The 23571-nt window shown below is 42.4% G+C and overlaps 1 protein-coding gene across 1 annotated transcript in view; it reads left to right on the forward strand.

Moving 5' to 3' along the window:
- ADAMTS19 (ADAM metallopeptidase with thrombospondin type 1 motif 19) overlaps positions 1-23571 on the forward strand; it is a 271324-nt gene that overhangs the window by 186413 nt on the left and 61340 nt on the right. Inside the window, exons 12-15 of the mRNA XM_074953075.1 lie at positions 2321-2451; positions 4679-4848; positions 18888-19015; positions 23176-23296. Coding sequence (XP_074809176.1) covers positions 2321-2451; positions 4679-4848; positions 18888-19015; positions 23176-23296 — 550 coding nt within the window. The remainder of the gene's footprint in view (positions 1-2320; positions 2452-4678; positions 4849-18887; positions 19016-23175; positions 23297-23571) is intronic.

The following is a 23571-nucleotide window of genomic DNA, read 5'->3' on the forward strand; positions in this document are numbered from 1 at the left end:
ATTTTTAACCAGAGGCATCCCCAAGCATTTCAGTTTTCATATATAGAAGTTGCTAATCTAACAGAAATGCAGTCATCCCAGGATGTTATAACCATATGGTATAACTCCACCAACATCACTGCACAACACTTTAGGACAGAAAGTGACAAAATTTAAGTTGAAATTTAAGATTACCCCCAACTGGGAATTACCCTGGGAGTAACAAAAGTAACCTTGTGCTAAATTACACAGATATTTCATGACCACAGATAGTCAAGGCCTTTGTGTGTTTCATCTGAAAAATGTCCTTTCCAGAAGCACAGTATACATTGACAGCTTTCTAGGGCATTAGCTCAGTACTCAGAATGAAAAGAAATATTTGATGAGTCACTGATGCCACTGAAATTCAGTAGTCATTATGCTATTCCTATTCTTATTATTTTGTACCTGGTACAATTACAAAATATACTGGGCCAGATTCTCAGATGGCATAAATTAGCATAACATCCCCATTAAGTCAATGGGGATTAAGTAAATTTACATCAGCTTTGGATCTGAACCATAGAATCCAGCAAATACACTACTGTGGGTACAGTTAAAAAGAAGTTTATACAACTTTTTATTAGTAGGTAAAAGTGTACTGGTTTGAGTATTGATGTTTGTATTTGTCATGGAGAGTACCATTAGTACAAATTGCTCATACACTACTGAAAAGATGATAAAAGAAAAGTTATTAACTGTTATCTGTACTTGCCCCCTCTTGTATAGCTGAACAATATCTATTACTGCATTTTGCAGAAGGGATTTATTTATGTTTTGTGATATGCAGATTTTACCTTTTTTCAAAGTTAGCCTGTGGCAAGCCTTTTATTTTACTACATTGTACACCTCTCATGTACCACTAATTTCTATGCGACTATGTTTCTCACACACATGATAGTGTTCTGAAACAATTAAGTAAAGAATATTATCAATATTATATCTGTCATAAAGGAAAAACTGTTTCTCAATGAGTGTAATCCCACAAATCCCCCAGTGAAGGTCACAAATCCACATGATGCACTGGATGATGGATTTTCATTTGTATTTCTGAATTAGCAGAAAGGTGTGTAACCAGACAACTCCCTTGTGATTTCTCAGGAAGCTCAAGAGCACATATTATTTCTTCTAAAGTGAATTATAACTTTGGCTTCCTAAATTGATTTCTGAGCTATCTTCAGACAGTAGCACAGAAATTACTAGTTTTGTGAAAAAGTTCATTTTTGCCCAAACATGTCCCCTTTGAACATTTAGCTTCATAAGATGGAAGGGATACAGTTCTGAAGACCCATACTAAAAGATCAAACGTTAATAAACACAAAGGCTGCATCCTATCATATGCACCCTATCAAGTGTATAACTTGTTCCAAAATGTTCATTCCTGGAGAGTGAAATATTGAGGTCCTATTTCTGAAAAAGTTTGCTCTGAATTTTAGTTTTGCCACTGGTGCCCAGATACCATGATGATAGGCACATTATATGTGTGTGTGTATTTTAAGTGTGTGTGGGTGGAGGGGTATTCCATTTATCTACTCTGCAAAGTTATATATATACACTTGTAATGTGCTTATCTCCATGGCAGCTGGACACTACTTAGAAAACTAAAATTGAAAGCTAAATCTAACGGATGATTTACTGTTACAGTGTATTTATTACACAGCAGATAAATGAGAGGAGAATTGTGGTTGTCCTCTCCTAGCAAATGATGTATATGTATAGAAATACAACAGGTGAAATCCTGGCCCTATTGAAACTTCCATTGACTTTACGAGGGCCAGGATTCCATCCAAAATATTCTGAAAGCTAAGCAGGGCATTCCTACCTCCCATTATCAATAAAGTCCCACTTACCCTAAAATTTGTGTGCTACATTACATCAGTTTTCATTATAAATTGCAGAAACACATGTGAATGTATACATCAAGCCCAGCACTTCATATAAGTGTACTGATATAGATAGATATGGATTATCTCTCAGCTGTATTGACTTTCATCCTCCTCACTTCAGTGCTTTTTTGGAATAGTTGAATGGTAGGGTAAGCCAAATGATCTTGAAGTCGATAATGGCGTGTTTTATGCAGTAAGGACCAAGTGAAACTATCATGGACATCAGTGAAAAAATTCTATTGATTTTAAGGGGAGTTCGAACAGGCCCTAAATTCCCAGTATTTTCTTTGGCTTGATGTTTTTAAGAGTGTGTTCAATAAGCCCTGCTTATGCTGTGCTACCAGTGCAAATGGAAGACAATGAGTTATTTTGGATGTGCCTTGATTTATTCACCTGAGAGTTGACTTTTGGCATAGTGGTGTAAGGCTGGAGAATGTACCAGTAGAACATCTTTTCCTGAATATCTGGACGGGGAGTGGAGCACATGGAGCGCTTGCAGCAGAACTTGCAACACTGGAATCAGCAGTCGACAGCGCGAATGCACTGGGTAAAAAAAGTTCCATTTTCCTTTTCTGTGCTATAGAATTTCTCAGTAATGTTTAACTGTAGTCAAACCTGGTCATACACAGCTGTGCTAAATGTATACAATTCTTCTTTTTCCATAAATACTGAATAATGGGAAATAGGAGATTTCTAGGGTTTGGGAAGATCAACCTTCCTCCAAAAAAATGGGGCACATGAGTTTGTCTTGCTAAGAAACAGCAGGAGATTTATTTATGTAAACTTGTCATGAGACCTAAAAAAAAATTCAGAGTGAATAAATTATTATATTATTTTTTCCTCTGTTTCTACGAGGACATAACTAAAATAAAAGTGTAAGCTATTTGTTTTTCAAACTAATTTTCTGACTAATTTTGGCAAACTATTCTTCCTCTGGAGATTGTACACAGTCAGTTCTTTGTGAGAACTCAATATCTGAGATTTGAGCTGGTTTTTTTACTTTTGATTGCATACACAGACCACTTTTTATGTTTTTGCTCATCCAACCAGGGAAGAGATCTTTTACCATGAGCTTTCTGTTGCAAAACTTTACAAACAGAAGTTCACACTCCCTAAATATTTTCCAGTAGTCACTTACATTTTGTTATTTCCATGAACATTCCTGACAGGAAACTCATTTACGAGAATGTTTGTTAATAGCAAATATACCAGGAACAAACATAGTTGAAACAATTCATTTTAAAATCAAACAAATATTAATGAAAAACATTTTTGATTGTTTGCACAGCTCTGCTTATGATAACTATAACGGGGTGAGGGGAAGCTTGGTCTTCATTGTTGCTATCACCAGCTTCCGCGGTGCAAAAGTGTAGTGAGAGCAGCAAAGTTGGACCTATTGTAAAGTTTTCTGGAAGTACTGTATCAAAGAATACAAGTTTATTTTAAAGGTGACCTACAAAGGAAAAAATAAGTGAGTTCAGGCCTTTTAAATTTTTTTCACCTGAAAAAAATATCCAGAATATTAGGTCTTGTCCTCCATGTGTTTGCTGGAGGAGTCTTTGAAGGAGATGAGAACTGGACTGGGAATTGTCTTACCCTCAATTGGACAGATGCTTATACCTTTCACAGAGAGATCTTTCCTCTCAACAGTTTTTACAAGCATTTAAGTTAAATAGGTATGAACAAAAACAAACAAAAAAAGTTACCACATTGAAGGCAAGGAGTGTTTAACCACTGACTTCATTGGAGCCAGGATTTCACCCCAGAACTCTAAACCTATGGCTAAAAAAATATTGTCCCCTCTCAATTGCTCAACACCATTTTCCCTTGGTAGGAAAGGAGTATAAGAAGAGAAATAGTGGGGAGGGAAGTAGTGAGAACAGGAATGGGTAACATAAGTGGGAAGACAGAAAACGATGGAGAAAAAGAGAGGAGAAACATACTAGAGATAGAGGTAAATGGACAGAGGAGTTTGTAAAATCGAAGATGAGGAAAACATGGAAATGGGTGTACTGAAGAAGGTATTCTGACAGAAAAGCCTTTTTTGCTGTGTGCAAAATTCTTCCCGAGCTCCCTCTCATGTGAATGTCACTTCTAGCTGTGTTATAAGATGCCTGTAAGCTATTTCCAGCACTTAGGGATGTCTGAATTTCATTTTCACTAGTTTTCCAGGCAAGATTTTCCAATAATTGCATACTCTCCAGTTTCTGCAGTCTGCTATTGCTCTTCCGTAATTAGCACCCATAGGAACAACTGAAAGGCCAGAAGAAAGTGTGTGTGTGTGGTGGTGGGGGGGGGGGATTGGACTCGAAAACTGTAACAGTGCACCAGTAAATTGCAGAAAGCTGTAAATTTAAAGTACATGCAAGTGTTGTGCCCATTCCTTGATGATTTAGACTCAACTTTGGCTCAATCAGGAGCTGAAAAAAATCACCTGAATTATATTGAAAAAAGCAGCTGGAGGTCTATAATATCCTGTCTTGAATACCTGGGCTGAACTTCCCTCTTCATCTGTTCCTAGGTGTAAATGAAAATTTGGAATTTGTGTATCTTTCTTAACAGAATTGATGAAAAACAGAAGTCAAAGTTTTTTTAAGTTTCATTTTGTAGTTGGTGATTTTTTAAATGTGTTTTTAAGATAAACAATGTATTTCATCAAAAGATGTCTGTTTGTTAAAGCAACTTTTTATATAGACTGAATGACGTGGACTGTTTTCAGAATTTAGCAGAATGTCACCAACAAATAAAAGACATGTCTGTTCCATCTTCTCTAGGCCAGGTCCTGAAGGAGATTGTCATGGACCCAGAATACAATACAAAATATGTGAGAATCCTTCTTGTCCTGCTGGAATGCCTACATTCAGGGACTGGCAATGTCAGGCCTTCGCTGTCAGACCTTCATATCAGAAGCATGTATTCCAGTGGCAGGCTGTTATAGATGAAGGTAAAAGTAAACTATAACCCATTTAACTTGTGATGTAGTTCTATGTATTCGATCCAATATCATAATGTCCATTTAGAAAGCAATATAAAAAAAGAAAATTATAATTCATCAGGCTCAAGCTTAAAAATAAGTTCCATATTGAATCATTTAAATTTTACTGCTCTTCCATCATGCTAATAGCAGTTTCACGTATGTCCAGAGGCTTTTGTCTCATCTTTATATTGAAGTTGACCTTCCCAATGAACACATCTTCCATAAAATGAAATATCAATGGCACAAATGCAAAAAGAAATAGTGTAAAGTCTGCCATAAGCACACATTTCTAGCGGAACATCATCAAGATGTTAAAACTTGCATACTTTGGTTACACGTTCAGTTACACAGTTGAAGAGACAGTGGCGATCCTGTAGCTGGCATTGATTTCAGAGAAATGGAGGAGCGTGGCTTTAACATTTAGACACCCTAGATACCCTGTGCTGGATTTGGCAGAATCCAATGTCTAATGCATATTTTGGACTTGGGTCAGTTTCTTATAAATCTAGACAGCAACCATTTGGAATATTGCATGCATTGGTACAATGAAACAATGTTCCTTATTACCTTGAAGTGTGCACTCACCAAGGAAAGAGTGATACCAAATGTTTATGATATCTGTGAAGCTAAAGTTAGCACAAAATATTGACGGCCCAGAAAAGAAAATATTCTACCCGAGTCTGTGCTAGGAATGTGGATGATAGCTGCTATTATACTGAATTTCCTTTAAATTTTGTCATGTTGTATTTTCTTCAAAGAAATTAACTTGAGGAATTAAGTTACAAAAGCCATTTTTAAAATAATCAACTGTTGATAAACATATGACTTACTCATGCAATAATTATTGCGTATTAAAACTCATTCTGAGGTGTGAGATCATTTAGAAATGCTTTATTGCAATTTATAATGCAACATTAAAAGAAAATGTCAGAATCATTCATATTAACAGCAATCATCCATGTCAGAAAGAATTATGTACCTACATCTTAAAATAACCTTTTTGATTTGCTAAGTGCTGAAGTTCTGAGGTCACTCACAAATTTATTCTGATGAATTGGTTACTCAAAGGTGACTGTCAAAGCTTGCCAAGAGCAAAGCATCTCATGCAGTGAGCTTTTTAGTGGTCCTTTAACAGTTAAGTACAATTAAACTCAAAATTTAGCTGCATGGGCCTTTAAATCTCACAACGAAAATAATCAGTTTGTCACACTGCTTAACTGAAGATGCAATCTGATGGTTAGGCCCAGGCCGAAGACTTTGGGTTAGGACTGAGGAGATTCTCACTTGTTCCAGCTTCACCCTGAATTCCCCCTTAGAAGAAGTAGGCAATCCTTCTTATCTATCATGGTGGTTTCTGATTGGCTACGGCCTCCTTCTAGCACCATCTCCAGCAGAGGCTGAGAAATCCTGGTACACCCTCTGCCAGTAACATTTATAACACTGGGCTTTCCACAGTCAAAGTTGAGGGCTATAAACTCATTTTCATTATGTTTATACATTGATATACATTCAAGGGAAGAACTTTACTTCCTGGTATATTTTTAAAAATCCCTGTTGTACAAACAAATATTTCCTTATGCTATTTCTAAAACATAAGATGGAGACTGGTTTATGTTTTCTGTCAAGGGTTCCCTTTACAGCTGGGGTCACAAATCCTGTCACTCTTCAGTTGTGCCAGTTGAGGAGCAGGGGAAGTGAATGCCCTCCCCAAGGTTTTTGCAATTCCTCAAAGTTTTATAGGCTGCAGAGCTTAGGATATGGTGTGACCACTTTTAACCAGTGGTCCTGTAGTAAATCAGTGCAGCTGCTGCTGGAGCAATCTGGAGCATCACTCAAGCTGTCTTGTTGCAATGCCACTGAAATTTGACCCAGCAGTCCCTCTGTGCAGACAGAGGAGCGGCCCGGACAAATTTCAATGAGTGGCATTGGAGACCTAGCACACAGGATCACACCACCACTCAAATTTGGCCTGGATGCCCTTTCATCCAGACAGTGGGGCAGCTTGGCCAAATGGTATTGCAACTTGGCACACGAGGAGTCTCTCCTATACAGAAGAGTGCAGGGGAGTCCCCCAAGAACTTGAGTCCTGGTAACATTCTGGAGGGAACCAGTAAGTGAGAGGGAAGACTCTCTGGTTGAGGGAGACCCAGAGCCCTGGGGATAACAAGCATGGACCAGAATGAGGTCTCTACCAGGAGGAGGGACCAAAATTCCATTCTCCACACAAAGAAATATCTGAATTGGTGCCACTGTTCAGCAAGGTGCTCAGAAATACCAGTTTTAATTAAACACTGCAACTTCAAATGTAATTTCAGTTTACTTACATTACCAATGTTTCTGACTATGTGAGCAGCAGATTCTTTTTGAAAGAATTGTACATATTTTCAATGGGATTCAAAGAAATTAACATTTGTATATGACCCACTAGTTGGCAGAGGTATAGAGTAAGTGTGACTGGTTCCCTCCAGAATACATTAAAGAAAGAGTAAATGAGATCATATTTTTAGATGAAAACAGTTTAATTGAATAAGTTATCTGTGTGTTCACAAATGTGCAAACAAACACAAGACATGCAAGACCTTTGACAGCTTCCCAATTGGGGAATGTGAAGTTTGTGAACTATGACTTCTTTTAATTGGAATCTCTATAGTATGGAAGGATCTTTTTCCATATATTCAGTGCTGCACCTTCGTCTGGTGTCCAAGTTTCTTCTTTGTTGAAGGTGGGTGTGGTATCCCACCTACACTGTATAATATTATATTTACATTGCATATATGAATATATATAAAATATATGAATATATATATAATGGCCTTGTGCCTTGCCTCGCCTCAGGCTCCAAGATCAATGAAGCCCCTTTATTTAAGAAGAACAGAAATCAGAGAAAAATAAATGAGAAATTGTAGAAAAATAATAAATATGGGGCTAAAGGCAAGTTGTAATTTGGAACCATGGGATCTTCTTTTAATTTAAATTTCAAGTCACAGTTCTTCAGTCAGAAAATGAAAATGGGGTACAACTGTCAAAAAGACAAGTGGCACTGCACAAAAAAAGAAACGAATACAGAAATGTGCATAAAAAAGTGGTGTCCCATAGTTCATTTACTGTGTCTCTCTCACAGGGTCCCATTTCATTTAAACTAAAGGTCATTTTACCTTTTAATTTCCTACCGTCTATGTTTGTAATGTGTTGATTCACTCAACGCTTGTATTTGACATACAAATAAAACGTGGTGCTTGTAGTGGGCATTATATGTTAATCAAAAGCTTGACAGAGGTACTTTTAAGTTGAAATATCCAATATAGCTTTTGCAGCATAAGCATTATTGAGTTATTAAGTGTAATTTAAAGATTGAACAAATACATGGGGAAGGAAGACACACCACACAGAACATGGGTTTAAGCAGCAGGCTGTAACTTTACTGAACTAAATTAACACTAGGTTGAACAGCACCCAAAACCTTGCCAAACAAAACTGTGGTCCAGTGTAGATATTCATGGCTTTACAACAAGAGGTCTAACACCCTTGGCCTAGCCCACTAAGTCACTGAAGCATGTAGTCAACCAGGGCCGGCTCTAGGTTTTTTGCCGCCCCGTGTAAAAACATTTTTGGCCTCCCCCGTGCCCTTTTTTTTTTTGCTTTTACACACGTTGGCATTTTGCAATGTTTTTGTTTTGTTTTGACTGTTTACAGTTTTTTAAAAAATGAAAACAGAGAATTTGTAGTTAGTGAAATAAAACAATTTTCTACTCGCGTACTCTTTTAATTTTAACAAAATCACAATTACAGACAATTTGGGTTCAACTATACACTGTAATGTATCTTCCGGTGCGCCCAGTTTTTCATAAATTAGAAGAGTTTATATGAACTGAATTTTTCTGATTTTTATACTTGTGTAGTCTTTTAATAATTCAGTGAAATCTAAATTTTTTGCAATGGTAGTTTCAATTTAAATTAATTCGAGTTCTGACAAATGATTCTGAGACATGGTGGACCTCAAATAATTTTTTAGTAATTTCAGTTTTGAGAAACTGCGCTCACCAGAAGCCACTGATACTGGTAATATTAAAAGAATGCGTAATGCTATAGCAGTGTTTGGAGTGAAAAAAAAATTTCTTGATATAAATTCTAATACTTTTAGAGGAGAAGTTTGGGGACGTATTAGCTCAGATAAAGCTATGAATTCATCATACAATTCTACTCCATCGATGTCAGCAGTGTTATCAGTACTGAGCGCTAAATGTAGGTCTTGGCAGTGCTTCATGAGGTCTTCTTTGGAAAACTGATTTTTAATATTTCCAATATTGTATAAAAATTCAAAAGTTTCATAATGACCATGCAACTGATAAAATCTTTCTTCAATGGAAGTTATAGCTACATCCAAAAACAAAAATATACATCTTTGGTCTGTGAATACACGAACCATGATCTATTAATTTATTCCCCATTTTTCATTTTTTTCTTCAAACTGGATGGCATAAATCGACAATTCGACTAATTAAATGGATATTCAGATGTAGGATCTAGTTTTGAAGGACCTTTTTCACAATAATTATTAGCATTGCAGCAGTAATTATTGTTGGCCATGTACTTGGATCCAATCCTAAGTCAGTCTCTCCACCTTCCATTAATTGTTCTTCAGTTTTAGATTTGGATAACAGTTCTTTGTTTCTGGACTCTTCAGCTGAAGAAGTAAATTTTTGGATGGATTGTGATTGTTTGTCTTCATCAGTTAGTGAAGATAATCTTTGGTCGGATTGTTGTTCATCTTTATCAGTTGATAAAGATAATCTTTGGTTTGATTGGTCTTCATCAGTTGATGAATAATCACTTTCAATGCATTGCTTAGAGCTTTCTCCTTGATTGTCGACTTTTTAAAAATACTTATTTGAAATACGAGATAGTTTTTCTAATTTTTTGCTGTTTCTCTCTTTGTTGCCAGTAGACAGCACCGGAAAATCGTTTTCATTTTTGTCCCGGCATTTTAGCCGTATAACCACTGACACTGACGTGACACGGAAATTGGGGCAAATGGCGCCAATAGGGCGGCACAGTACACACAAGTAATCATGATTCCTGATTTAATTAATCAATAACCGTTAATGTTTACACATTTATGCACATTCACATTATGAGTGACTGTGTCACAACGTGACATGATATTTTTCACGTCATGCTCCTATCGCAGTACTGGAGATTTTTTTGATCTTCATGTATTATTTTTTTTCCGTACATTGGTGGATTTTTTTAAAAAAAAAGGATGGCCAGAATGCCGCCCCTGGAAATGTGCCACCCCAAGCAAGTGCTTGCTTTGCTGGTGGCTAGAGCCAGTCCTGTAGTCAGCTGTTGAGATCCCTTTGTCACTCTCCCCTCTCATGCAAGCAAATGAGGGTAGAGATGAGGGATACTTACTAGATAATGATCCCTGCTAGATCTCAAGAGATTTCATCATTTTCCACAAAATCCGTCTGTATTTCCCTGTGCTCAGGTTTAGGAGCTAGCCAACGGACACCTACCATAACCCTGCACTGGGCCAAACTGAAAGCTACAACAATTCAGAAAGTCCTACGCACCCAAGTAGGCCTCCTGGGTTCTGTGAAGAAGTGGAAAACCCCTCAGAGCAACGGTTAATTCTGTCCTGAGGGAAAGGTCCTTTCTGCACCTCTGCTGCCCCTGTGGGTTTGATCAGGCTATTTCCATGGTATACCAGGAGACCCAAGTTCTGCCACATTTAACTCATGGGGATGCATGGCAGGTGATAGCATGACTGTCTTTGCTGACTCCCAAGCCCAAAGAGGGGTTTCTGTACTGTGAAGAGGGGGCAGGCCATCAACCAATCCTGGGTAGCCATTTCCCCTAAACCAGCCATTTGGGCACTCAGGGATTGATTCAAGTGCCCCACTCTATCCCCACCTCAACCTCACTCTCTCCCTTCCCCTCCAAGCTGAACATAGCCACATGGATTGAGGGAGGGGTGGGACTTTCCCCTCACCCAGGCAGCACAAGGGAGTCTGCCGATCCAGTCAACCACCCACCCACTGAGACTGGAAGGCAGTTTAAACTTTAAATATCAGTATTGTGCGCATGTCAGTAAGTGGAAAGTTATTATTTGATAATCTAAATGTAATTCAAGGAGTTGGCTCTGGATCTGTAAAGTCCTACGTGGCTTGCATCATGACGGCTCAAGAGACCACTGTCTTTATCTGTCCCATTACAGCAGTTGAAGTTCACTGGGGTCACATATGCTGGGGTCACATATGCTGGCAACTCTAAATTTAAAGATCTGGAGGATGTCTATAAGGAAGGATGTTCCAGTGATTAGGGCACTAGTCTGTGACTCAGGAGACATGGAGTCAATTTCCATCTCTGCCACAACTTTCCTGTGTGACCTTGGCAAGGCACTTAGTCTTGCTCTGCCTCAGTTCATCATCTGTAAAATGGGGATAATAGCCCTACCTCACAGAGTGTAATGAGAATAAATACATTAAAGATTGTGAGGCACTCAGATACTACAGTAATGAGCACCATGTAGGTGTCTAAGATAGATATTACTCAGTGGAGCCCCTTTGGTTCTGGAATTCACTGTCTCAATGGGTCAGCCAGAGACAGATTCTCTTGACCTTTGGGGCTTGATGAAAGGTCCATCTCTTTGGTTTTTGTCTGAGGATAATGATTGTCTCGTTTAATAGTGAGTGTCGTCCTTCAAATATTGATAATGGTCAACAAGGTATGCTTACTATTTTTAATATTGTTCAACATACAGCCATTCTGCGATAGTGTATTTATCGATAAAAAGTAATAAGTGATTGCATAGTCCTTTCTAGATTTTGCATATGAATCTAAATTCTACCACTGTAATAATTACTTCAGATGAAATCCTGATTCCATTGCACAGCTCCCCCCTTGCTAGTTCTGTGCTGGGCAGGGGAAGGATGGATTCTTCCCTCAGTCTGCATAGTGGAAACAGAGATTCTATCTGCCATGAAGCCTCAGGGCTGCAGTAGTCTGCAGTAGTCCATTGCATGGACGGCCTATGATCCAAGTAGTCCTGTATTCAACTTCCCTAATTAATCTGATGCAAAGTTGTGCTTCATGATACACAACTGGTATGGACTTCTTCAATTTGAAAAATTAACAAATAATAAAGGGCCTCATTCGGTCACCTTTCTGCTGAATAGTACCTCGCTTATGGAGTAGTCCTCACTGGAGTAGGTGCTACAGAAGTAAGATTCATGAACTGAGAAGGGAGTTAGGTAACTAGAGTATGTAAAGGTTATAGCTATCTTTTCTAAATTAGTATTGTATAAATTATAGGTGGGGTTTGAAATGGATAATTCAGAATGCCATTCTGAAGGGAGAATAATAATTATATAATTAAAAATGCTGATATATGCTCTCCAGAAGAGAGTCAGTATTCTATGACTTGGCTAAAAAAATTTTTAAAGGGTGAAAAGTTCAGCTCAAGTACGCTTTCTAATTTGACAGCAATGTGAACCCTTGATATTTGATAAAGCCATTCACGAAGCCAAGGCCTCTAAGATTCTATCTAGAAGTCAGTATGGTACAGAGACGGACAGTACATGTGACTAAGTGAAATTAATTTTAAAGGCAGAATTGTAATTATATTTGTCAAAAAATCTGCAAACAGTTTGGGAGTAAAATTGAAAGGCTAATTGTAAACAAAGATATGAACATGTGGTTCAATTTTTTGTTCCGTTTTGCCAATGACAGGGCTGTTAAATCTTTTATCTTTGATTGCTTTGGCAATGATAGCGCAAAGTGCATTATTTGTAAAGCTGTTATGTTTGTGAAAAGCAGCCTTTTGATAAGATCATTTTTTAGGCTTTTTAGAATTAAAAAAAATCAATTTGCATAATTATTCATACAGTATTTTTCAAAAAATAGATGTAAAAGCAGTAAGGAAACCTCTGGCTTGTCGGAAAGCATTTTCAGTTCTTTGTAAATGTGTGTGTGTGGTTCTTTTGGACTTGTATTTAAGAATAAATGCTTTTTTTTGACCTGCATAGTTAAAAAATCCAGAATGTGTTAAGTTCGTTTTTTAAGCAGTATTTATGATCTGTCAGAAGTATAGCAAAATAAAAGTGTAGGTTCTTCTTCAAATGATGGTCCCATGCGTATTCCAAACGTGGGTACTCTTGTGCACCATGAGCTGAAGCCAGAACTTTTCAGCAGTAGTGCCCATTGACCCTCACGGGCATCTTACATTGTCACGTGCTCCAGGCAAGGTTTTAAGAGGTCGTGTAGGGCGATGCGCCCTCAGTTCCCTCTTCCTGCATGGTTGGAGTCGGAATCCTCTCCTTGCACTCGTAGTTGCTATGAGAGCAATAGTCCATTTGTAAATAGCTAGTTCCATTTCTTTCTTTAGTAGTTCTGTAAATAATGTAAATAGTTAATGTAGCTAGTTGTCCTTAATGGGGACCACCCCAACCTAGTTGGGGGACTATGTCCAACAATCAGAGGTTTAAAAACTGCGCCTTGTGCCCTCACTCATTCTCAGTGAGCAATGAACACACTCGTGGCCTCTACTGTCTGCGAGAGGCTCACCTTGCAATGCGCTGTGACATCTTAAAGTCCTTTTCATTGTAGACCCGTGACAGCCATGCCTTGTGACTTCCCAAGTTTCTCGTGGAAGAAGTGCTCTGGCCTCATGCAGAGTCCAGTCCCAGACTGTCAGTACAGGCTCTGCACTGCCCTTCACTGGCAGCGAGCCACCCTCTACCCTCTGCCTGGATCTGCCAGCACCGCCAACACATGACAAGGTGATGAAGGAGTACCACAAGCTCTTTTGCGCATTGCTAAAATGCACTGCATTCCCTCCCTGAGCCAGGCCCAGTCACGTGAGAGGTTGTGTGAGGTCCCCTCCATGCCACCCCCTAAGGCAGGGGGCAAGACCAAGTGCAAGAGAGAGGCACCAGCACCGTTGGTCTCGGTGCCAATTGAGCCGTAGGACAGCCCACTGATAACGTCCCCCTCAGTCCCGGCAGGAATCACTGGGCTCTGCTCTGCACAACCCCTCTTGGTTCAGCGGCTAGCGGGATGTGTCCTGGATACTGGCATGGGTGGAACCGTTGATCCCTGCAGCACACTTAGACCTTCTGTACCCACCCTTGCCTCTTCTCTTCACTCTGAAGCCTCTTACACTGGCGGATGCACCGATCCTCCTCAGCCGGGACCCGTCTCCATAGGTCGCGGCACTGCCTGCACCGATGGCTCTGCCACTTCCGGAGGTCTCTTTGGACACAGAGGGCTTCTCAGCGGAAGAGCCGTCCCTCTCCCCAGTTTCCTGGCAGTTTCAGATTCCCAAGCGCATCTGCCACACCAGACAGGTTGCGCTTTGATCCCATCGGGGTGGTGTCTGTGCCCTTGGGGCACATAGTACCCCCAGGACCCAGCCTCATAGAAGGAATGGCCCACTTGGGACCCTTATCACCAGCTGTACCCACCATTAGTGGTCTCGCACCATTCCACTGGGTCCCTCCACCGGAGCCACCGGGCTTGGTCCTAGAAGAGGACTTAGAGCATGACCCGGTACTGCCAGTGTCCGCGGTCCCGATGGTGGCCTCCTCTTCTCTGGATGAGGCCCTGAGCCCCTCTACTCTCTCCACCAATACCAGGAGTTGCTGCAGAGGTGGGCCCTCAACTTATGTATCCCCCTGTAGGAGGTCCAGGACCAACCTCACCAGCTGCTGGACATCCTTCAACCTCGGGGACCGACGTGCATTGCTCTTCCCATCAACAAGGCCATCTTGCAACCTGCACAGGCAGCGTGGCACATGCCAGTCTCCTGTATCCTAAGCCTCAAGAGCAGGGAGCATAGACACTTTGTACTGGCTATGGGGCATGACTATTTTTTTCCCATGCCCCCCGCCACGCTGATAGTGCATTCAGCCACAGAACAGACACACCAACACACTACTTCCACCCATTGAGATAAGGCGGCGAAGTGACTGGACCTCATGGGCAGCAGTTCTGTATGTTGAACTACTAGGCTCTGCTGGCAAAGTATGATTTTAATAATTATGCAAAGCTGGCAGAGTTCTTGGAGGACATCACACAGGACTAGTGACAGCAGTTCCAGGCCCTGCTGGAGGAAGGCCGTCTAACAGCCAAGGTCAGCCTCCAGGCTGTGGTGGACATGTCCTCCCATTCCCTGGCCACAGGCATTGTGATACGACGGGAAGTGTGGCTGCAATCCTCAGTTTTTCCCGGGGAGGTCCAATCCAACATCCAGGACCTCCCCTTTGACTAGGACAAGCTGTTCTCCGCCAAAACGGACGAAGCTCTGCACTCCCTGAAGGACTCAAGAGCAACTCTCCAGTCCCCTGCACCCCTACCCAACATACCAGCCCACTCGGCCTGATGGTGCTCTAGACCCAAGCACCTGCACCCATCTGCCATGGCCACCTCCTCCACCGTGCGACGGCACCAATCAAAGGCCCAATTCTGATGCATTGGTTGTGATCTGTGAACCCACCACGTCACTACCTAAGGCCCACAATGGATAGTTGGAAAGTGGAGATCGTTTACTCGATAGAGTTCCTCACCTTCCCCTCCTATTGGAGCCCCCTAGTATGCCTACAGGGAGCCTCACCCATGCACCCTCTTCCAACACAAGGTAGATGCCCTCCTCCTGAAGGGTGTGATTGAACCCATGCCCGCCCCCTTCATTGGCAAGGGCTTTTACTCCCTGTACTTTCTCATCCCGAAGAAGAGCAGGGGCCTCCACCCTATCCTTGATCTCCACCTATTCAACACTTTCATCAGAAAGTTTAAGTTATGTATCATAATGCTCACATCCATCATTCCCTCACTCCCCCAGTGTGTGTGGTTCACAGCCCTCAACATGAACGACACATACTTCCATATCAACATCCATCCGGCCCACCACAAAGTCTTCCGCATAGGTGACAATCACTGTCAATTCAAGGTTCTTCCCTTCAGCATCGCGTTTGCCCCCAGGCTCTTTACCAAGGTATTTGTGGTTGTAGCAGCCCACCTTTTCCGGCTGGCTACTTTGCGTTCCCTTACTTGGATGACTGGCTCCTGGTGGCACTATCCCTTGCCAAGATGGCAGCGGCTGTCGCCATGCTCCACTCGCTCCTTGCCTTTCTGGGCATCTGTGTCAATGACAAGAAATCCGTTCTTCTCCCGATGCAGACAATCCATTTAACTGGAGCGCGCCTGGAGTCTATAGCAGTGCGAGCCTTCCTCCCAGCAGATCGCTTTGCCACCCTCACAGCTCTTGTGACAACCCTGCACTGTAACCAGCGCACAACAGTATGCCATTGTCTGTGCCTCATCGACCACATGGAGGCCTGCACCCATGTGACACCACACACTCTTCTCCACATGCGCTGTCTACAGCTGTGGCGCCTCTCAATCTTCAGGCTCTATGTCACCCACCTGGACTCCCTGTTGACTGTCCCAAGTTGTGTCTGCACCTCCCTCACCTAGTGGACCAATCCTGCCAAGGTGCTCAGAGGCACCCTGTTTGCCACTCCATCCTTACAGCCACCCTTACCACAGATACCTCCCTGGCAAGGTGAGGTGCACACTTAGATGGCCGTGCCACGCAGGGGACATGGACTCCCAGAGAAGCATGCATGCACATCAACATTCTGGAGCTGTGCATGGTCCACCTTACTTGTCACACGTTCCTGCCTCCGCTCCACAATCAACATGTCTAGATTCTCTCGGACAACACCACCGCAGTGGCATACACAAACAAACAAGACAGCACCAGGTCCTGGCCACTCTGCATGGAAGCCATCCACCTCTGGAACTGGTGTTTCTGCCACTACATTGTGCCCCACACAGCATACCTTCTGGGGGGCCCAGAACCCCCTGGCAGTTGCACTCAGCCACACCTGGTACCTCAACCATGAGTGGGAACTCCACGACCCCACTCTCTGCTCCATCTGTTGTGCCTCACTGGGAACTCAAGCAAACCACAAATTCCCCTCTACTGCTCCAGGGGGACGAGGGGTTGAGACTCCGAAGGTGATGGCCTCTAGTACTCCTTTCCGCCATTCCACTCCACTTCCACCCTCAGATTTCTGCGTAAGATCCCCCGAGACGAAGCCACATTCATCCTGGTAGCCCTGTGCTGGCCCCAACAGTTCTGGTTTCCTGATCTACTCAGACTGTCCGCCCGCTCACCAATCAGCCGCTCCACCCTGCCAGGCCTCCTCACCCACGACAACAGCAGGGTTCGACACCCCAACACAGGCCCGCTTGAGCTGACAGCCTGGGTTTTGGATGGGGCTCACACGTAGACAATGTCTGTTTGTCATCCGTCTGCTTTGTACTTATGCACAGCAGGTGGGATGCCATATGGATGTGCTATGCCATGAAGTGGAAGCGCTTCACTTCCTGGGTGCAACACCACCACCTTCCCCACTAGGCCATCTCCTGGAGCTTAAGAACTCAGGCCTCGCACTCAGCTCGATCTGTGTCCACCTCACGGCACTTAGTGCCTTCCTCCCTCCACTGGATGGACAGTTGGTGTTTACCCACCCTACCACTACCTGGTTTCTGAGGGGCCTGATGAACTGCTTCCCACCGGTCCTTACCACTACTCCACCCCTGAGACCTTAATCTTGTGCCATCTGCCCTCACCAAGCCTCCCTTCAAACCATTGGCCATATGCTCCCTCACACATCTATCCATGAAGGTCCTCTTGTGGCCATCACTTCCACCCAGCTTGTCAGCGAATTGGCGGCCATGATGGCTGACCCCTCCCTGCCCCCCATATAAAATTTTCCATAGGACAAAGTCTCCCTATGCCTTCACCCTAAGTTCCTCCCAAAACTTCTTTCTGATTTCCATTTCAACCAGTCCATCCAGCTCCCGGTCGTCCATCCTATGCCACACACCACTCCCACGAACAGGACACTGCATTACCTGGATGTCCACAGGGCACTGGCCTTCTACTTGGACAGGACTCATGCATTCTGCACCTCCCCATGCCTCTTCATGGCCATTGCAGAATGGTCGAAAGGGCAAGCCCTTTCCTCGCAGCACATATCCAAATGGATCCCTAAGTGCATTACTGAATGCTCTGCGTGCTCCCACACTGCCCAGCAGGATCATGGCTCATTCCACAGTGGCACACACAACCACTGCCGCCTCCCTGTCAGATGTCCCCTGGCATGAGATCTGTTGTGCTCCATCCACACCTTCATAGCGCACTACACCATCAACCAGTGGGCAGACGCAGATCCAACCGTAGGTCTTGCCGTCTTGCAGTCGGCCTTACCTATCATGTCCTCACACCCACCTCCAAGCTGTGCTTCATACTCACCTGCATTTGAAATACATATAGGGACCATCACTTGAAGAAGAAGAGTTACTTGTAACTGGAGGTTCTTCGAGATGTGTGGTCCCTATTTGTATTTCAATACCCGCCCACCATCCTCTTTGCTGTGGACTCTCTATTCAGCGGTAAGAGGGAGATTGAGGGTGCATCTCCCCACACGACCTCTTATAACCTCTTCTGGAGAGCGTGGCAAAGTAAGGTGCCCGTGCGGGACAACAGACATTGCTGCTGAAAACGTTCAGATCCAGCGCATGGTGTGCATGCGCACCCACTTTTGGAATACAGATAGGGACCGCACATCTTAAAGAACCTCCAGATACAGGTAAGTAATCTCCTCTTTCAACCAAAATATTAGACAGCTAACATGTGCATATTCTTCTAATTGTAGCAGTTGACATGACATGAGTATTATGTAGACTGAAGTTTTTAATACAGTTGTTTACTAACAGGAAAAAGAGCTGTAGTTTACCAAACAGAAGAAAGATTCAGTATCTTTTTTTCCCCATTTGTATTAAATAAAATGAAATAAGTTTTTGTTATAATTAACACTGATTAATATAAAGAAAGCTGTGCGCCACCACCAAAAACATTGGTTTGGAAGAAGTTTACTTTGATTAAATCAGTTTTACTAACTTGGCATTTTTTTTTTCACCAATTTCTATTAAAGAAAAGCCTTGTGCATTATATTGTTCCCCTGTTGGAAAGGATCAGCCTATTCTTCTAACAGAAAAGGTGATGGATGGGACGACTTGTGGTCAGCATGGATTAGATATCTGCGCAAATGGTAGATGCCAGGTATAAATCAATTCTTTAGACTCAACTTTTAACATACTGTACATATGTGTTAATTCTGGTAGAATATTGCATAAGAAATGTCCAGAGCTGGGTCACTGCCTTCCTCTTATATCTACATATAAAACATAATATTTTAAATTCATTTCACTTATTACAATATGTTACGTGGTGCAGTACCTGAAGGACTAGCGGGGGCTGGGGAAAGACAGTACAGAAAATGTATACATTCAGATGAGCAGATCTTTAACAACACTTAGTGGGGATGAGGCAATGGATGATTGATTTCATTGTCTTGAAGAGGGGCTCATCTTTCAGAAGCAAGGGAAACACTGATGTAGAGTGTGCATGTATATTTAATTCAGCCTGATTTCCAGAAATACAGAATTATAGGTCAAGATAAACAACAACCCCAGGGCCTGAATCATGTATAATAAAAGCTTAATACTAATTCTGTGCATACCACTGAATTGCCGCCGCGGGACACGGACTGCCGCCCCATTCTCATTGCCGCCCCAAGCAAGTGCTTGGAAAGCTGGTGCCTGGAGCCGGCCCTGTGTGCATATTACTTAAATTTTATGCCTTAAAGTTTCACTTGGTACATGGAAATTTGTATCTCTCTAACTGCTCTTTCTTTGTCTCATTTGGTGGCCCTTTGTCCTCCTCACTCCTTTTTAGTCCCAGAGGTTTCTTTTTGGCTCCTTCCTAATTAATTATTGAAAATACAATCTGTGGATAGCCCTACACCACTCAGTCATTGTCTTTACTGCAATGGGAGACCTTGCACAGGCATCCTCTAAACCCTATGCCACATCAGGGTATGCCTAGGTTAGGATAAAAAGAGATTTTTAAAAGTATTAGCTAAAAGTTTTAATCCACACGTTATAAAACCCTGTTGCAAATGGGGCAAGTTGTATTTTAATGTGTAGGTTTCATCTTAACCAGCTAACATGTTAATTCAAACACTTTAACTTATACACTTTAAAAATGCCCATGTTATCCTAGTCTAGATATATGATAATAAGAAATAGGAATACAACTCCCATATGAAAATCCTGAGCTGCTACTCTCTTCTCTTTAATTTAAAAGAACTATAATGGAGAAATGGAGTAACAGTCATCATGTACTTGAACATGAACAGATTTTCAGTTCACAGTAATTTCTCTATTTTATTTTCTAGTTACTCTGCCCTTGCCTTGATAATTTATGAGAAGGAGTGGAGGTTTTGTTGGTTTCACTGGATGAATGCACCTAGAATCATAGAATATCAGGTTTGGAAGGGACCTCAGGAGGTCATCTAGTCCAACCCTCTGCTCAAAGCAGGACCAATCCCCAACTAAATCATCCCTGCCAGGGCTTTGTCAAGCCTGACCTTAAAAACTTCTAAGGAAGGAGATTCCACCAAGTCCCTAGGTAACGCATTCCAGTGTTTCACCACCCTCCTAGTGAAAAACCTAAACCTCCCCCACTGCAACTTGAGACCATTACTCCTTGTTCTGTCATCTGCTACCACTGAGAACAGTCTAGAGCCATCCTCTTTGGAACTGCCTTTCAGGTAGTTGAAAGCAGCTATCAAATCCCCCCTCATTTTTCTCTTCTGCAGACTAAACATCCCCAGTTCCCTCAGCCTCTCCTCATAAGTCATGTGTTCCAGTCCCCTAATCATTTTTGTTGCCCTCCACTGGACTCTTTCCAATTTTTCCACATCCTTCTTGTAGTGTGGGGCCCAAAACTGGACACAGTACTCCAGATGAGGCCTCACCAGTGTCGAATAGAGGGGAACGATCACGTCCCTCGATCTGCTCGCTATGCCCCTACTTATACATCCCAAAATGCCATTGGCCTTCTTGGCAACAAGGGCACACTGTTGACTCATATCCAGCTTCTCATCCACTGTCACCCCTAGGTCCTTTTCTGCAGAACTGCTGCCTAGCCATTCGGTCCCTAGTCTGTAGCGGTGCATTGGATTCTTCCATCCTAAGTGCAGGACCCTGCACTTATCCTTATTGAACCTCATCAGATTTCTTTTGGCCCAATCCTCCAATTTGTCTAGGTCCTTCTGTATCCTATCCCTCCCCTCCAGCGTATCTACCACTCCTCCCAGTTTAGTATCATCCGCAAATTTGCTGAGAGTGCAATCCACACCATCCTCCAGATCATTTATGAAGATATTGAACAAAACCGGCCCCAGGACCGACCCTTGGGGCAATCCACTTGATACCGGCTGCCAGCTAGACATGGAGCCATTGATCACTACCCATTGAGCCCGACAATCTAGCCAACTTTCTATCCACCTTATAGTCCATTCATCCAGCCCATACGTCTTTAACTTGCTGGCAAGAATACTGTGGGAGACCGTGTCAAAAGCTTTGCTAAAGTCAAAGAACAACACGTCCACTGCTTTCCCCTCATCCACAGAGCCAGTTATCTCGTCATAGAAGGCAATTAGATTAATGAGGCATGACTTGCCCTTGGTGAATCCATGCTGACTGTTCCTGATCACTTTTCTCTCCTCTAAGTGCTTCAGAATTGATTCCTTGAGGACCTGCTCCATGATTTTTCCAGGGACTGAGGTGAGGCTGACTGGCCTGTAGTTCCCAGGATCCTCCTTCTTCCCTTTTTTAAAGATGGGCACTACATTAGCCTTTTTCCAGTCGTCCGGGACTTCCCCCGATCGCCATGAGTTTTCAAAGATAATGGCCAATGGCTCTGCAATCACATCCGCCAACTCCTTTAGCACTCTCGGATGCAGCGCATCCGGCCCCATGGACTTGTGTTCATCCAGCTTTTCTAAATAGTCCCAAACCACTTCTTTCTCCACAGAGGGCTGGTCACCTCCTCCCCATGCTGTGCTGCCCAGTGCAGTAGTCTGGAAGCTGACCTTGTTCGTGAAGACAGAGGCAAAAAAAGCATTGAGTACATTAGCTTTTTCCACCTCCTCTGTCACTAGGTTGCCGCCCTCATTCAGTAAGGGGCCCACACTTTCCTTGACTGTCTTCTTGTTGCTAACATACCTGAAGAAACCCTTCTTGTTACTCTTAACATCTCTTGCTAACTGCAACTCCAAGTGTGATTTGGCCTTCCTGATTTCACTCCTGCATGCCCGAGCAATATTTTTATACTCTTTCCTGGTCATTTGTCCAATCTTCCACTTCTTGTAAGCTTCTTTTTTGTGTTTAAGATCAGCAAGGAGTCAGTGTTAAGCCAAGCTGGTCACCTGCCATATTTACTATTCTTTCTACACATCGGAATGGTTTGTCCCTGTAACCTCAATAAGGATTCTTTAAAATACAGCCAACTCTCCTGGACTCCTTTCCCCCTCATTTTATTCTCCCAGGGGATCCTGCCCATCAGTTCCCTGAGGGAGTCAAAGTCTGCTTTTCTGAAGTCCAGGGTCCGTATTCTGCTGCTCGCCTTTCTTCCCTGTGTCAGACAGTACCTATACTAATACAGTTAATTCTGGTTATGCTGGGATCTCTAGACTTTTTAATATAAGAACCACATATGGTATTCATTGTAATCTGTTTTTTGTTATCAAATTAGCAATGATATTTATGAACAGAAATCAGCATAGCAGAGTAATTTGTGTACTGCTAGAATAAATGTTTCTTGTTTTAAGTTTAGTATTTGTGTTGAAAGCCTTTCAATAAAACATTAGTAAGGGCTACATTTCCAAGTACATAATACAAGTTCCAGACACTTTTACATTTATTTTAATATAGTAAACTAGCACAGTAAATGATTTGGTGTCAGATTGTGCCTGGCCCTTATGTGGGTGCATTTACAGAGGAGCCTAACGAACCTTCCCCGCTTTGCATAGCCAGTGTAAGCACCAAATAAAGCTACTGACTCTGTGATCAGGTGAACATAGGGATTGTGCTGTCCCTACCACCCCCAGGAGTGCATAGTGTCACAAAGGTGAAAGGGCAGGGCAAGGAGGGAGCTGGGACATGGCTCCACCCTATATACACCAGCCAAGAGAACTCGCCAGCCACATGAGTGGGGTGGGGGGTTGTTAATAAGCTGCATGTCCCTCCAAAGTGGGGAGGCAAGTTGTCATCTGAAATGCCTGTGGTGCTCTCCCTGTGGCGGGACAGCTCTGCACCAGTCTAAACGCACAATCTAACCCTTAATTACAATGATAGGTTTATTTTTCTCCACAGAAATTTGGCTGTGATGGAATATTAGGATCTCTGGCACGAGAAGATCATTGTGGTGTCTGCAATGGTAATGGAAAATCATGCAAAGTTATTAAAGGCGATTTTAACCATACCAGAGGAGCAGGTATATCTGCTTATTTTTTACTTAATAAATCATGCAGTGTTTTGATGAAATTGTGTGTCAAGAGGTATGCTTCATTTTTGCTTAACAATAAGTGCCTGAGAACTACATTCAGAGAGCTGCAAAAGACTTCTGTAAAGCTATTGATTGTTGTTTGATTATGATATGCAGTAGTTGAGATGTGAGTGGAGAATTCACATGAAAATTTTCTAATTAAGAAATTGTAAAATGATGCTCTGTCTGTTATGTATTTATTAAATTACAATAGAGAAGGAATT

This window comes from Natator depressus, chromosome 5, assembly GCF_965152275.1.
Source record: "Natator depressus isolate rNatDep1 chromosome 5, rNatDep2.hap1, whole genome shotgun sequence".
Classification (NCBI taxonomy): domain Eukaryota; kingdom Metazoa; phylum Chordata; order Testudines; family Cheloniidae; genus Natator; species Natator depressus.